This window comes from Mya arenaria, chromosome 11 (genome assembly GCF_026914265.1).
Source record: "Mya arenaria isolate MELC-2E11 chromosome 11, ASM2691426v1".
NCBI lineage: Eukaryota > Metazoa > Mollusca > Bivalvia > Myida > Myidae > Mya > Mya arenaria.
Window position 1 is genome coordinate 58,525,617 of NC_069132.1, and position 16,844 is coordinate 58,542,460.

General features: G+C 38.6%; 1 protein-coding gene across 1 annotated transcript in view; it reads left to right on the top strand.

Moving 5' to 3' along the window:
- The first annotated feature begins 163 nt into the window (after positions 1–163).
- Positions 164–16,844, top strand: part of LOC128208177 (calcineurin B homologous protein 1-like) — a 34,408-nt gene continuing 17,727 nt past the window's right edge. Inside the window, exons 1-3 of the mRNA XM_052911610.1 lie at positions 164–330; positions 5,696–5,768; positions 6,771–6,851. Coding sequence (XP_052767570.1) covers positions 264–330; positions 5,696–5,768; positions 6,771–6,851 — 221 coding nt within the window. The 5' untranslated portion in view covers positions 164–263. The remainder of the gene's footprint in view (positions 331–5,695; positions 5,769–6,770; positions 6,852–16,844) is intronic.

The window sequence follows — 16,844 nt, forward strand, 5'->3', positions numbered from 1 at the left end:
ACTCTTCGGCGAAAAAATTATAAATGCAATAAAAATGATACTGGATGTAAAATAGGTTTTTAATATAATAATATTTTACAAATTATAAGGTAGATTTACAGATTGTGTTTATATTTTTTATTCAATTAAAATATTGTGCATCGGTTGAAGATATATTCGACCTTCACCTTTTAAGCCTACTTCCGGGTTCTGTCACAAGATTTTGTTTTGTGTCTGTTTTTACTAATAAAATTCTTAGAACTGTGATAAAACATTTAGCCAGTATGGGGAATAAATCTTCTATGCAGCTTCAACAAGAAGAAATTGATGAAATTCAAAAGGAAACAGGATGTAAGTTTGTCAAATAATGCGAAAATTTGTAAAATATGGTTATTTCAATTTCTTAAGCCTGATTCACACAGGGACTCACTCATGCTTTGTTAAACTTAAATACCAAAAGCTGGAAACCTTAAGAAAATGTTGATATTTACTCAAATAGCGTTTTTGAAGACCACTATTGACAATACTGTTACTAACGGTTTCAGCGATTTCACAGCGGTTGATTGACATTATCATGTGATGTCACGGCTTTCAACAGCGTCTAAAACCAAAGAGTCAATGACTCTTGAGATCTGATTTTCAAGAGTCTAAATCATATCTTCAAGAGTCATTATCGTTTTTTTTCTAAATTCTTGGTCTTTCTTCATAAAAAAAAAAGTTCCCATCAGTCATAAGATGGCATTCCAAGGTACATAATACTTTGTTTAATAGTTTCCAAACTTGAATAAAAAAAAAATCCAGTGTTTTATAAAGATCAGATGTATTTATCCACTTCTCATTCTAGAAAAATCTCAAGTAAGAAGAAAATTGATTAATATAACTTCATAGAATACCTTGTTGTCTTATTTCCTGTCAGGCCAAATAAAAAATAAGTGCATTTCCGGTAACCTGACTGACTGTATTTTTTCCTCGCCTTTTTTCCTCGCCGACCCTAATCTTTTTTTAGGCATAAAATTTAAAATCAAATATTAAATAATTTTTTTAGTTGCTTCTTTGTCTCTGTTCCGGGAGAATAAATGTTCATTCCTGATATGTATTACCGAGATGCTTTGTCAACAGGAAAACAAAATGACGGAGTTCGGCGAAGCCTCTCCGATATCTTATAATTGGCAAACGCTTCTTAAAGGGACTGTCTCACAGATGAAAAAATAGCAAAAAAAAAAATTGTCGAAAAATGACATAAACTTGGCATCGATGTGTTCAATGCATTGAAACTTAATTATTGAAGTACCACATAGTTTACAATTTATTTAAGTTTAGCAGTTATTTCCTATTTTTCCATTAAAAAAAGTTACTGGGTATGTCTACCGGGTAGAATTCATAAGTCATTTCTTATGCGTGATTGGCTAGTCGGCGTTATCACCGAGGTAGGTTTATAGCTTAATTATGTCACCCTTATTGTGTAAGCCTTGATAGCTCAGTAGGGAAGACACCAGACTTCAATTTTGGCGACGCGGGTTCGAACCCAGGCTCCGACACAATTTTATCTAACATTTTGGTACTTTTTTTTTACAATTTTGACATCAAAGCGTAACACATTCTATTAGATAATTGTCCTGAGATTCGTTACAAAAAAAAAACTTTTTTTGGTGCCAATCTGTGTGACAGTCCCTTTAATGGTACAAACACATATTTGATCACAGGAGACACATTTTGCTGTCTTCATAATGAAAATATTTCGGATATAGTTTGTGGTGTTATTTATCTATGTCCAAAATAAAACTTACTTTTTTCTTACAATAAGGCTTTGCGTACATCATACAGGCTTCTTGGCTTTGCGAATTGTCTAGGCTGGTTAGAAAATGTCATATGATCGACAATAAGGACTAGTTATATGGACAATATGGCCATGAATGAATATTGTTACTGCCCAGATCAATTGGCAGACTATACAAGCCAAAATGAAAATCTTTATAGCCCACATTGAAAGACAAAAACCCAGGGCAAATGATCTATTAATCTGCCTATAGATGTAAAATATACTGATCGGGAATATGTCATTTAGGTTTTCGTAGGTATTTTTATCATTAAAATGGTTGTTTGGGGGAAATTTTAACAATTTCTAGTCTGAAATGGTGCATTTTGAGCACATTTTATTACTTTTTAGCTCGACTATTCGAAGAATATGGAGAGCTATACTACTCTCGCCCAAGCGTCGGCGTCTGCGTCGGCGTCACCCCTTGGTTAAGGTTTTGCGTGCAAGCACACATAGGTTAATATCTCAGCAACTACTTGAGGTATTGCAATGAGACTTGATACAATGGTACTCAACAATCCAACCTACTCAATTAACCAAGTTAGATAACTATAGTTTGCATTTAATGCAAATAATAGGCCTTTATTATTTGACTTAGAAATTCTGGTTAAGGTTTTGCTTGCAAGCACACATAGGTTAATATCTCAGCAACTACTTGAGGTATTGCATTGAGACTTGATACAATGGTACTCAACCATCCAACCTACTTATTTAACCAAGTAAGATAACTCTAGTTTGCATTTAATGCAAATAATAGACCTTTATTATTTGACTTAGAAATTCTGGTTAAGGTTTTGCGTGCAAGCACACATAGGTTAATATCTCAGCAACTGCTTGAGGTATTGCATTGAGACTTGATACAATGGTACTCAACCATCCAATCTACTTAATTTTCCAAGTTGGATAACTCTAGTTTGCATTTAATGCAAATAATTGCCTTTATTATTTCACTCAGAAATTCTGGTTAAGGTTTTGCATGTAAGCACACATAGGTTAATATCTCAGCAACTACTGGATGAATTGCATTGAGACTTCATACAACCACCCAACCTAATGGAATAATCAAGTTAGATAACTGTGTATTGCAAATAATGGCCCTTTATTATTACACTTAAAAATTCTGGTTAAAATTTTGCATGTAACCACATTTATGTTAATATCTCCGCACATCATGTATTGCATTGAAATCTAATCTAACAGTGATCCATGCATGTTTCACCAAAAATTTTCAATCCTTACACTGAAAAGCGGCGGAATAGTCAAGCGCGCTGTCTCTGTGACAGCTCTTGTTATCTCTGATTTTAATCTAAAAAGAAAAATGGGAAGATTTTAGATGGGCACGATTAGGTTGCAGCCCACCTGGATCTGCTAGTATTATGGTATTTATTTAAGTACTAATGTATTAATGTTTTATTCTTTTTTCATCTACCAGGTACATTTTAATTACAAATAGACAAATACCGGTATGACCAGTAAATGACTTTTAGAAACCTCTTGACAGTCTTTATTTAATAGCAAAGTAAAATGGTTGTACATCAAAAGTCATCAATTACTGTTTCATGATACACAAGTTCAATAATGTACTGAGATAGGAAATGCTTTTATCAGTGATACCAAATCAATACAGTAAGGCCAATCTGATTGGACCAGAAATATCAATACTTGCTTATCTTATTAATATTATATAAACTACCGGTACATTAGTTTATCCATAGGGCACAATTAGTTCACTCGGAGTGCACACAGGTGGCAAGTTTGGTTTTAACAGTTCTGTAGTATTTTTCAAACAAAACAAAGCCATCTTTAAAGCTGCACTCTCATTCTCACAAATTGACAATTTTGACAACTTTATTTTATTTTTTGTCTAGGAATGAAATTTTCGAATGTAAATATAAAGAACTGTGAACTTATCTTTTGCCAGCTGTCTTATAATATATCCCTGGTTGTCAGACATTTACGCAATCATAAGCTCATTATAAAACGAAAAATTAAAAAAAAGTTGCCAAAACAGTCAATCAGTGAGAGTGAGAGTGCGGCTTTAAAATCAAGAGTTTTAAGAATTTTAAGAAAATTTGACTGCATAAATTTAAAAAAAATATGTTCCAGTTAACCTGGTTAGAGTTGGATATAAAAAAAATTTGATTGTGAATTTTGAGTCCATTTCTTGTATATTATGTGTACTTTAAGCGATTGTGGCTGGAGCAGAATTTTGGCCCCGTTTTGATTGTCAATCAAAAGAAACATTGCATTATGCCCCAGCAATTTGCAACCACGCACCCCCCCCCCCCCCCCCCCCCCCCCCAGGTCCGGGGTATACCGGGGATAGCCGGGGAAATGGGCCGTGTTTTTACCTTCCAGGTGGCCCCACAGTGCCGGAAAAATACAGTGGTTTTGTCTTCCCGAAAAATATAGCGGGGGAATGGGTCTTACCTAGAGTGCAATGCGGGGACTTTGCCCGGGCTTGTCTGGACCAAAAGTCAAAGTCCCCGCTATTCCTCAAACCTGGAGGGTCCGTGGTTACAAATGACTAGTGCATTAGTTTCACCAGCCAGAGCCTAAATGTCCTTAGTATGGGCTGTATGAATTTAAAATCTGGGCATTTGGTTTTTCAGTCTGGGCTATGTCATCTGCCGAACTGGGCTGCTACATCTTGAATATTGGTCATATTATATGCAGCAATCAATGTACATATGAGTTTAGAGTTTATCACTTTTTGTGTGTGTATACCACATAATAGATTATGTCATATTTGCTACGTTGGAAGGCAACATTTTGCTTAAAATGAAGACTTAAATCAAAGGTAACTTTTCTTTTACTTCACCATTTTAAATGAATAAAAGGGCAATTTATGCTGCTTAAAGAGCCCCGCCTTCATTTTATTACCGAAGTTTGATTAGGTGATTAGTTTCATCAAGCACCTCGACAAACCTGTTTCCAAAATAATATTTGACAGTGCACCGTCAGACGGCCGTATTGTAAAAAGGTTTGTCGAAATGTTTTAAGAAACTAAACCCTTAATGAAACCCTAGTAAAAGACCGAAGGTGGTGCTCTATTAGTGGCATAGACTGCCCTTTGTTTCATTTAAATGGTGAAGAATTAGTGAATTGTTATCTTTGTTTAAAGTCTTCATTCGAAGCAAAATATTGCCTTCCGACGTAGCATTTTACCATTTATGACGCAATGATATACATTTAAGTGATTTAACACTATTATGATACAGGGCTTCCATTAAGAATTTGAAACTGGAAGTATGAACTTCCTGTTCATCAATTTTGGAAGTTTTTCACTGAAATGTGGAAGTTTAGGTCTCCCAAAAACGACATCTTTTTCCACTATTTTTCATCTAGTATGTTAAAAACCTTTTAATTGCAACTTTAACCAAATTCAAAGACTTATATTTTAATAATTCATTTTACTTAAACACTGATTGAAAGTGTGACTATAAAAGTAATATTGACACATTGTTTTGATATTTTGAATTTCCAATCTTTCTACTTTGGAAGTTTTCTTCAAAATTATGGAAGTTTTTGTACTTTCAAGGAATCGGTTTTGGAAGTTTTAACCCATTTCTAGGGAGTTATATACTTCCAAACTTCCTTTAATGGAAGCCCTGATGATAGTGTAAAATTATATAAGGAAATGACATTAAATCTACAAATTAAACAAAATTTTACATAAACCAAAGGTATTCCGATGCAATTTGTTCAACAATATCAAATATAAAAACACTTTGTTGATGCATGCACAAACAAAGGTTCTTTACAAGTTGTTAAACAGCTTGAGCATGTCAACAAGATCAAAGCATTTGATTAAATTAGTGTGGTAATGCTGTGATATTTGTGTTTTACTTTCTGAGCCGAGTAGACTAAGTTTTGAAACAATCTCCTGATACTTTTCAGTTTCCCACAACCAGATTGTTCGCCTCTTCAGCAGATTCACAAGTCTAGACAAGAATAACAACGGCTTCCTCAGGTATGTCCTCTTAACTTCTTGCTGTGTTGAATTATTCATTCTTGAATGTTGTCTTTTTTTTCAACAGTCGTATTTTTTGGTGATAAGTAAAAATTTACCAATTTGAATATACCGGTGATGTCAAGTTTGTTGTCCAATCAATAATTTGAGAAGCATTTTCCCAATTATCACCAAATTTGATGAGAATGGGTATGGGCATGCTATCTCAGACAAGTTTGATGACCAGCCATATTGATCAAGAGTTATTGCCCTTTCATCATAGAAATTACCTAAAATTGATCTTGTCTAATAACTTGAAGAGCCTTTGTCCAATCTTCAATATATTTTTTCAAAATGTATTTAGGCATCATGAATATCTTGTACAAGTTCATTAACAAGCCATTTTTCTCAAGTCATTCATCAATTATTGCCCTTTAATTATTGAAATTACCTAAGATTGTTTTTGTCAAATCAATACCTTTAAAAGCTCTTTGTCCGATCATCACCAAATTTTGACAATACGTTTGAAGACAAAATATATTGGTCAAGTTTGACATCAGTTCCCTTGTTTTAGTTATTCCAGAGTTTTGACCCTCGAATTGGTAAAAAGCAGTGTCCGCTCACTAAATTTGGCTTATGTAAAACCAATTATCACCAAACTTGGTGTCCTAAAACAGGACGGCTTATTTTGTGACAGCTAGTGCCAATGATTTTAGATGACTTGACAATCCTTAATTTGCAAAAGAGCTCTTCTACAAATATGTTTGTATAATATCACAATGATGAAATTTTAAACAACATGATTATTAGGACCTACCAGAATAATTGCAGGTGCCCTATACTAATCAACATGTTTGTCCAATAATTTGTTTAAAACATTTTATTTATGATCAAAGGAGGACTAAACAACTTAGGTTAGAACAATATTATACTGAAAAAAGCAACAGCTAGAGTTATAATGGTCTCAAATTCAATTCACTCATTGTTTAACACAAAATGTATTGTTTCGAATTTCCATTTCAGTCGAGAAGACTTCCTGAGAATTCCTGAGCTCGCTATTAATCCTCTGGGTGACAGAATCGTGCACTCTTTCTTCTTAGAGAGGTAATAAGTTAAATTTGTTCTCTGTTCCATACTTAAAGCTGCACTCTCACAGATTTACTGTTTTGGCAACTTTTTTTTTTTTTGTCTTGGAATGAGCCAATTTTTGCGTAAATATCTGCAAACCAGTGATGTAAGACTACTGATAAAAGATCAGAACGCATAATTTCATATTTCTGTTAGAAAATAAATGTTTTATGGCTAAAAGCGTTACTAACAGTTTAAGAAAATGCATATAACATGAATTTTTGAACTTAAATATGAAAATCTGCGATATGATCTTTTGTCAGCAGCCATATATCACTGGTTTCCATGCATGGTTGCATAAATTGGCTCGTTCCAAGACAAAAAAATAAAAAATGTTCAATCTCTGAGAATGTAGCTTTAAAACAATATTTCAATAATTCAATAGATGTATAAAAAAGTCAAAGCAAAGTATTCTTGAAATGATTTGTGTTTAAATTACATCATATAAATAAAAAAGTACAGCTGAGACAGACTCTATAATCTTGATAGAAATATTTTACCGCAGATCGCAAGTATATTCATAAAACTTCCAGTGCATTATAGATTTGACGATTTCAACGTCGACATTAAAAACGTTGTTGACTTTAACAAAGTTCTGAACGTTTTGGCCGAATGTACATGTATCTAAAGAAGTTCTAGCATTGAAGAATCAAAAGCGATTTTTGTACATGTATGATCAAATCTTAGTTAGTTCAGTCAAGCGTGTTTAATTTAACTTCATGTACAAGCCAACCACGCGTTTTTTGCACATTTTGCTCATCGCCGCGATTTATCCTTACTGCGGCTGTTATCTTTTGAATCTAATTTTCACTATACGCCGTGATAAAAGCAAAATGCCCACAGCGTTCATTTCTATAACTTTCCCCACGTTCCACTGGGTGGTGTCAACGCGAACGAGGCGTTGCGAAGTGTTAAATAACAGTAATTAAGGTAGCTGTCAATTTTTTTAAGGCTTATTCTTTGTTCCCGTCTTATAAATATAATTCTAGTCAGTTTTAGTAAACAAACTTGAACCGTTATCTACAAACCTTGGTTCATTATCAAAAAGTAGTTTGATCCCTGAAAATAATGCTTTGCAACAGTAACTGTAAATGTATTCAGATGCCATTTTCACCTTATTCGCAAAAATCTAAATTTCAAATTCCCTCGTTAAACTTGTGAGATTGTGAAAAAATAACAATGATTACTTTTTAAATGAAAAATGAATTCAATTTTGTTTAAGTAATTTTGACACTTACAAGAATGTACAATAATCTTGTACAAACTCTTCCTAAAGGCGTGAAAACCTTTTCGCAGGAATAGTTTGGGTTCAATTAACTTTTACTAACACTCAAAATATTCCAGCGATATAATTATCAAGTTTGGGCGATGAGTTCGCTTACCCTTCACTCGAGTGAAATCCGTTCTGCGAGCATTGGTTCAAATTACCTGTACCAAGTTCTATTTGTACCAACGGAACCTGTAAAGATACCTGCATATTGCGCTACGCCACATCGCAGTGATATGCCAAGTTGATATTTTTGGAAGTCATATACGGTAGCAGAAGACGCGCACCACCGTGTTAGCTAGCGGAATATATTGCTGCGCTTTTCCGCGATGACACAATCTCGCCCGCGGTGGCAACGCGTTGTTGGTAGTGTGCGTGGTACCTACACAAAGTCAGAATGATGGAGTCCCATGTTACAAAATTTGATAAGTCATAATAGCGTTTTAGTCAGGTTTGGGTCATAACAGCGTTTGAGTCAGGTTTGGGTCATAAAAGCGTTTGAGTCAGGTTTGGGTCATAAAAGCGTTTGAGTCAGGTTTGGGTCATAATAGCGTTTGAGTCAGGTTTGGGTCATAAAAGCGTTTGAGTCAGGTTTGGGTCATAACAGCGTTTGAGTCAGGTTTGGGTCATAATAGCGTTTGAGTCAGGTTTGGGTCATAATAGCGTTTGAGTCAGGTTTGGGTCATAATAGTGTTTGAGTCAGGTTTGGGTCATAATAGCGTTTGAGTCAGGTTTGGGTCATAATAGCGTTTGAGTCAGGTTTGGGTCATAATAGCGTTTGAGTCAGGTTTGGGTCATAATAGCGTTTGAGTCAGGTTTGGGTCATAACAGCGTTTGAGTCTGGTTTGGGTCATAATAGCGTTTGAGTCAGGTTTGGGTCATAATAGCATTTGAGTCAGGTTTGGGTCATAATAGCGTTTTAGTCAGGTTTGGGTCATAATAGCGTTTGAGTCAGGTTTGGGTCATAATAGCGTCTGAGTCAGGTTTGGGTCATAACAGCGTTTGAGTCAGGTTTGGGTCATAATAGCGTTTTAGTCAGGTTTGGGTCATAATAGCATTTGAGTCGGGTTTGGGTCATAATAGCATTTGAGTCAGGTTTGGGTCATAATAGCATTTGAGTCAGGTTTGGGTCATAATAGCATTTGAGTCGGGTTTGGGTCATAATAGCGTTTGAGTCAGGTTTGGGTCATAATAGCGTTTGAGTCAGGTTTGGGTCATAATAGCGTTTGAGTCAGGTTTGGGTCATAATAGCGTTTGAGTCAGGTTTGGGTCATAATAGCGTTTGAGTCAGGTTTGGGTCATAACAGCGTTTGAGTCAGGTTTGGGTCATAATAGCGTTTGAGTCAGGTTTGGGTCATAATAGCGTTTGAGTCAGGTTTGGGTCATAATAGCGTTTGAGTCAGGTTTGGGTCATAATAGCGTTTGAGTCAGGTTTGGGTCATAATAGCGTTTGAGTCAGGTTTGGGTCATAATAGCGTTTGAGTCAGGTTTGGGTCATAACAGCGTTTGAGTCAGGTTTGGGTCATAATAGCGTTTGAGTCAGGTTTGGGTCATAATAGCGTTTGAGTCAGGTTTGGGTCATAATAGCGTTTGAGTCAGGTCTGGGTCATAACAGCGTTTGAGTCAGGTCTGGGTCATAACAGCGTTTGAGTCTGGTTTGGGTCATAATAGCGTTTGAGTCCGGTTTGGGTCAAAACAGCGTTTGAGTCAGGTTTGGGTCATAACAGCGTTTGAGTCAGGTTTGGGTCATAACAGCGTTTGAGTCAGGTTTGGGTCATAACAGCGTTTGAGTCAGGTTTGGGTCATAACAGGGTTTGAGTCAGGTTTGGGTCATAATAGCGTTTGAGTCAGGTTTGGGTCATAACAGCGTTTGAGACAGGTTTGGGTCATAGTAGCGTTTGAGTCAGGTTTGGGTCATAACAGCGTTTGAGTCAGGTTTGGGTCATAACAGCGTTTGAGTCAGGTTTGGGTCATAACAGCGTTTGAGTCAGGTTTGGGTCATAATAGCGTTTGAGTCAGGTTTGGGTCATAATAGCGTTTGAGTCAGGTTTGGGTCATAGTAGCGTTTGAGTCAGGTTTGGTGTCATAATAGCGTTTTAGTCAGGTTTGGGTCATAATAGCGTTTGAGTCAGGTTTGGGTCATAATAGCGTTTGAGTCAGGTTTGGGTCATAATAGCGTTTGAGTCAGGTTTGGGTCATAACAGCGTTTGAGTCAGGTTTGGGTCATAACAGCGTTTGAGTCAGGTTTGGGTCATAACAGCGTTTGAGTCAGGTTTGGGTCATAACAGCGTTTGAGTCAGGTTTGGGTCATAACAGCGTTTGAGTCAGGTTTGGGTCATAACAGCGTTTGAGTCAGGTTTGGGTCATAACAGCGTTTGAGTCAGGTTTGGGTCATAACAGCGTTTGAGTCAGGTTTGGGTCATAGTAGCGTTTGAGTCAGGTTTGGTGTCATAATAGCGTTTTAGTCAGGTTTGGGTCATAATAGCGTTTGAGTCAGGTTTGGGACATAATAGCGTTTGAGTCAGGTTTGGGTCATAATAGCGTTTGAGTCAGGTTTGGGTCATAATAGCGTTTGAGTCCGGTTTGGGTCATAATAGCGTTTGAGTCAGGTTTGGGTCATAATAGCGTTTGAGTCCGGTTTGGGTCATAATAGCGTTTGAGTCCGGTTTGGGTCATAATAGCGTTTGAGTCAGGTTTGGGTCATAATAGCGTTTGAGTCAGGTTTGGGTCATAATAGCGTTTGAGTCAGGTTTGGGTCATAATAGCGTTTGAGTCAGGTTTGGGTCATAATAGCGTTTGAGTCAGGTTTGGGTCATAATAGCGTTTGAGTCAGGTTTGGGTCATAATAGCGTTTGAGTCAGGTTTGGGTCATAATAGCGTTTGAGTCAGGTTTGGTGTCATAATAGCGTTTGAGTCAGGTTTGGGTCATAATAGCGTTTGAGTCAGGTTTGGGTCATAATAGCGTTTGAGTTAGGTTCGGGTCATAATAGCGTTTGAGTCAGGTTCGGGTCATAATAGCGTTTGAGTCAGGTTTGGGTCATAATAGCGTTTGAGTCAGGTTTGGGTCATAATAGCGTTTGAGTCAGGTTTGGGACATAATAGCGTTTGAGTCAGGTTTGGGTCATAATAGCGTTTGAGTCAGGTTTGGGTCATAATAGCGTTTGAGTCAGGTTTGGGTCATAATAGCGTTTGAGTCAGGTTTGGGTCATAACAGCGTTTGAGTCAGGTTCGGGTCATAATAGCGTTTGAGTCAGGTTCGGGTCATAAAAGCGTTTGAGTCAGGTTTGGGTCATAATAGCGTTTGAGTCAGGTTTGGGTCATAATAGCGTTTGAGTCAGGTTTGGGTCATAATAGCGTTTGAGTCAGTTTCGGGTCATAAAAGCGTTTGAGTCAGGTTTGGGTCATAATAGCGTTTGAGTCAGGTTTGGTGTCATAACAGCGTTTGAGTCAGGTTTGGGTCATAATAGCGTTTGAGTCAGGTTTGGGTCATAAAAGCGTTTGAGTCAGATTCGGGTCATAAAAGCGTTTGAGTCAGGTTTGGGTCATAATAGCGTTTGAGTCAGGTTCGGGTCATAATAGCGTTTGAGTCAGGTTCGGGTCATAAAAGCGTTTGAGTCAGGTTTGGGTCATAAAAGCGTTTGAGTCAGGTTCGGGTCATAATAGCGTTTGAGTCAGGTTTGGGTCATAATAGCGTTTGAGTCAGGTTTGGGTCATAATAGCGTTTGAGTCAGGTTTGGGTCATAATAGCGTTTGAGTCAGGTTTGGGTCATAATAGCGTTTGAGTCGGGTTTGGGTCATAATAGCGTTTGAGTCAGGTTTGGGTCATAATAGCGTTTGAGTCGGGTTCGGGTCATAATAGCGTTTGAGTCAGGTTTGGGTCATAATAGCGTTTGAGTCAGGTTTGAGTCATAATAGCGTTTGAGTCAGGTTTGGTGTCATAATAGCGTTTGAGTCAGGTTTGGGTCATAATAGCGTTTGAGTCAGGTTTGGTGTCATAATAGCGTTTGAGTCAGGTTTGGGTCATAATAGCTTTTGAGTCAGGTTTGGGTCATAATAGCGTTTGAGTCAGGTTCGGGTCATAATAGCGTTTGAGTCAGGTTTGGGTCATAATAGCGTTTGAGTCAGGTTTGGGTCATAACAGCGTTTGAGTCAGGTTCGGGTCATAATAGCGTTTGAGTCAGGTTTGGGTCATAATAGCGTTCGAGTCAGGTTTGGGTCATAATAGCGTTTGAGTCAGGAGTCAGGTTCGGGTCATAATAGCGTTTGAGTCAGGTTTGGGTCATAACAGCGTTTGAGTCAGGTTTGGGTCATAATAGCGTTTGAGTCAGGTTTGGTGTCATAATAGCGTTTGAGTCAGGTTTGGGTCATAATAGCGTTTGAGTCAGGTTCGGGTCATAATAGCGTTTGAGTCAGGTTTGGGTCATAATAGCGTTTGAGTCAGGTTTGGGTCATAATAGCGTTTGAGTCAGGTTTGGGTCATAATAGCGTTTGAGTCAGGTTTGGGTCATAATAGCGTTTGAGTCAGGTTTGGGTCATAACAGCGTTTGAGTCCGGTTTGGGTCATAATAGCGTTTGAGTCAGGTTTGGGTCATAACAGCGTTTGAGTCAGGTTTGGGTCATAACAGCGTTTGAGACAGGTTTGGGTCATAAAAGCGTTTGAGTCAGGTTTGGGTCATAATAGCGTTTGAGTCAGGTTTGGGTCATAATAGCTTTTGAGTCAGGTTTGGGTCATAATAGCGATTGAGTCAGGTTTGGGTCATTATAGCGTTTGAGTCAGGTTTGGGTCATAATAGCGTTTGAGTCAGGTTTGGGTCATAACAGCGTTTGAGTCAGGTTTGGGTCATAACAGCGTTTGAGTCAGGTTTGGGTCATAATAGCGTTTGAGTCAGGTTTGGGTCATAACAGCGTTTGAGTCAGGTTTGGGTCATAACAAAGTTTGAGTCAGGTTTGGGTCATAACAGCGTTTGAGTCAGGTTTGGGTCATAACAGCGTTCGAGTCAGGTTTGGGTCATCAAAATAGCGTTTGAGTCAGGTTTGGGTCATAATAGCGTTCGAGTCAGGAGTCAGGTTTGAGTCATAATAGCGTTTGAGTCAGGTTCGGGTCATAACAGCGTTTAAGTCAGGTTTGGGTCATAACAGCGTTTGAGTCAGGTTTGGGTCATAACAGCGTTTGAGTCAGGTTTGGGTCATAATAGCGTTTGAGTCAGGTTTGAGTCATAATAGCGTTTGAGTCAGGTTTGGTGTCATAAAAGCGTTTGAGTCAGGTTTGGGTCATAATAGCGTTTGAGTCAGGTTTGGGTCATAATAGCGTTTGAGTCAGGTTTGGGTCATAATAGCGTTTGAGTCAGGTTTGGGTCATACCAGCGTTTGAGTCAGGTTTGGGTCATAATAGCGTTTGAGTCAGGTTTGGGTTATAATAGCGTTTGAGTCAGGTTTGGTGTCATAATAGCGTTTGAGTCAGGTTTGGGTCATAACAGCGTTTGAGTCAGGTTTGGGTCATAATAGCGTTTGACTCAGGTTTGAGTCATAATAGCGTTTGAGTCAGGTTTGGGTCATAATAGCGTTTGAGTCAGGTTTGGGTCATAATAGCGTTTGAGTCAGGTTTGGGTCATAATAGCGTTTGAGTCAGGTTTGGGTCATAATAGCGTTTGAGTCAGGTTTGGTGTCATAATAGCGTTTGAGTCAGGTTTGGGTCATAATAGCGTTTGAGTCAGGTTTGGGTCATAATAGCGTTTGAGTCAGGTTTGGTGTCATAATAGCGTTTGAGTCAGGTTTGGGTCATAATAGCGTTTGAGTCAGGTTCGGGTCATAATAGCGTTTGAGTCAGGTTTGGGTCATAATAGCGTTTGAGTCAGGTTTGGGTCATAATAGCGTTTGAGTCAGGTTTGGTGTCATATTAGCGTTTGAGTCAGGTTTGGGTCATAACAGCGTTTGAGTCAGGTTTGGTGTCATAATAGCGTTTGAGTCAGGTTTGAGTCATAATAGCGTTTGAGTCAGGTTTGGGTCATAATAGCGTTTGAGTCAGGTTTGGGTCATAACAGCGTTTGAGTCAGGTTTGGGTCATAATAGCGTTTGAGTCAGGTTTGGGTCATAATAGCGTTTGAGTCAGGTTTGGTGTCATAATAGCGTTTGAGTCAGGTTTGGGTCATAATAGCGTTTGAGTCAGGTTTGGGTCATAATAGCGTTTGAGTCAGGTTTGAGTCATAATAGCGTTTGAGTCAGGTTTGGGTCATAATAGCGTTTGAGTCAGGTTTGGGACATAATAGCGTTTGAGTCAGGTTTGGTGTCATAATAGCGTTTGAGTCAGGTTTGGTGTCATAATAGCGTTTGAGTCAGGTTTGGGTCATAATAGTGTTTGAGTCAGGTTTGGTGTCATAATAGCGTTTGAGTCAGGTTTGGTGTCATAATAGCGTTTGAGTCAGGTTTGGTGTCATAATAGCATTTGAGTCAGGTTTGGTGTCATAACAGCGTTTGAGTCAGGTTTGGTGTCATAATAGTGTTTGAGTCAGGTTTGGTGTCATAATAGCGTTTGAGTCAGGTTTGAGTCATAATAGCGTTTGAGTCAGGTTTGAGTCATAATAGCGTTTGAGTCAGGTTTGGGTCATAATAGCGTTTGAGTCAGGTTTGGGTCATAATAGCGTTTGAGTCAGGTTTTGGTCATAATAGCGTTTGAGTCAGGTTTGGGTCATAATAGCGTTTGAGTCAAGTTCGGGTCATAATAGCGTTTGAGTCAGGTTTGGGTTATAATAGCGTTTGAGTCAGGTTTGGGTCATAAAAGCGTTTGAGTCAGGTTTGGTGTCATAATAGCGTTTGAGTCAGGTTTGGGTCATAATAGCGTTTGAGTCAGGTTTGGTGTCATAATAGCGTTTGAGTCAGGTTTGGGTCATAATAGCGTTTGACTCAGGTTTGGGTCATAATAGCGTTTGAGTTAGGTTTGGGTCATAATAGCGTTTGAGTCAGGTTTGGGTCATAATGGCGTTTGACTCAGGTTTGGGTCATAACAGCGTTTGAGTCAGGTTTGGGTCATAATAGCGTTTGAGTCAGGTTTGAGTCATAATAGCGTTTGAGTCAGGTTTGGGTCATAATAGCTTTTGAGTCAGGTTTGGTGTCATAATAGCGTTTGAGTCAGGTTTGGGTCATAACAGCGTTTGAGACAGGTTTGGGTCATAAAAGCGTTTGAATCAGGTTTGGGTCATAATAGCGTTTGAGTCAGGTTTGGGTCATAATAGCTTTTGAGTCAGGTTTGGGTCATAATAGCGATTGAGTCAGGTTTGGGTCATAATAGCGTTTGAGTCAGGTTTGGGTCATAATAGCGTTTGAGTCAGGTTTGGGACATAATAGCGATTGAGTCAGGTTTGGTGTCATAATAGCGTTTGAGTCAGGTTTGGTGTCATAATAGCGTTTGAGTCAGGTTTGGGTCATAATAGCGTTTGAGTCAGGTTTGGTGTCATAATAGCGTTTGAGTCAGGTTCGGGTCATAATAGCGTTTGAGTCAGGTTCGGGTCATAATAGCGTTTGAGTCAGGTTTGGGTCATAATAGCGTTTGAGTCAGGTTTGGTGTCATAATAGCGTTTGAGTCAGGTTTGGGTCATAATAGCGTTTGAGTCAGGTTTGGTGTCATATTAGCGTTTGAGTCAGGTTTGGGTCATAACAGTGTTTGAGTCAGGTTTGGTGTCATAATAGCGTTTGAGTCAGGTTTGAGTCATAATAGCGTTTGAGTCAGGTTTGGGTCATAATAGCGTTTGAGTCAGGTTTGGGTCATAACAGCGTTTGAGTCAGGTTCGGGTCATAATAGCGTTTGAGTCAGGTTTGGGTCATAATAGCGTTTGAGTCAGGTTTGGTGTCATAATAGCGTTTGAGTCAGGTTTGGGTCATAATAGCGTTTGAGTCAGGTTTGGGTCATAATAGCGTTTGAGTCAGGTTTGAGTCATTATAGCGTTTGAGTCAGGTTTGGGTCATAATAGCGTTTGAGTCAGGTTTGGGACATAATAGCGTTTGAGTCAGGTTTGGTGTCATAATAGCGTTTGAGTCAGGTTTGGTGTCATAATAGCGTTTGAGTCAGGTTTGGGTCATAATAGTGTTTGAGTCAGGTTTGGTGTCATAATAGCGTTTGAGTCAGGTTTGGTGTCATAATAGCGTTTGAGTCAGGTTTGGTGTCATAATAGCGTTTGAGTCAGGTTTGGGTCATAATAGCGTTTGAGTCAGGTTTGGGTCATAATAGCGTTTGAGTCAGGTTTGGGTCATAATAGCGTTTGAGTCAGGTTTGGGTCATAATAGCGTTTGAGTCAGGTTCGGGTCATAATAGCGTTTGAGTCAGGTTTGGGCTATAATAGCGTTTGAGTCAGGTTTGGGTCATAAAAGCGTTTGAGTCAGGTTTGGTGTCATAATAGCGTTTGAGTCAGGTTTGGGTCATAATAGCGTTTGAGTCAGGTTTGGTGTCATAATAGCGTTTGGGTCAGGTTTGGGTCATAATAGCGTTTGACTCAGGTTTGGGTCATAATGGCGTTTGAGTTAGGTTTGGGTCATAATAGCGTTTGAGTCAGGTTTGGGTCATAATGGCGTTTGACTCAGGTTTGGGTCATAACAGCGTTTGAGTCAGGTTTGGGTCATAATAGCGTTTGAGTCAGGTTTGAGACATAATAGCGTTTGAGTCAGGTTTGGGTCATAATAGCTTTTGAGTCAGGTTTGGTGTCATAATAGCG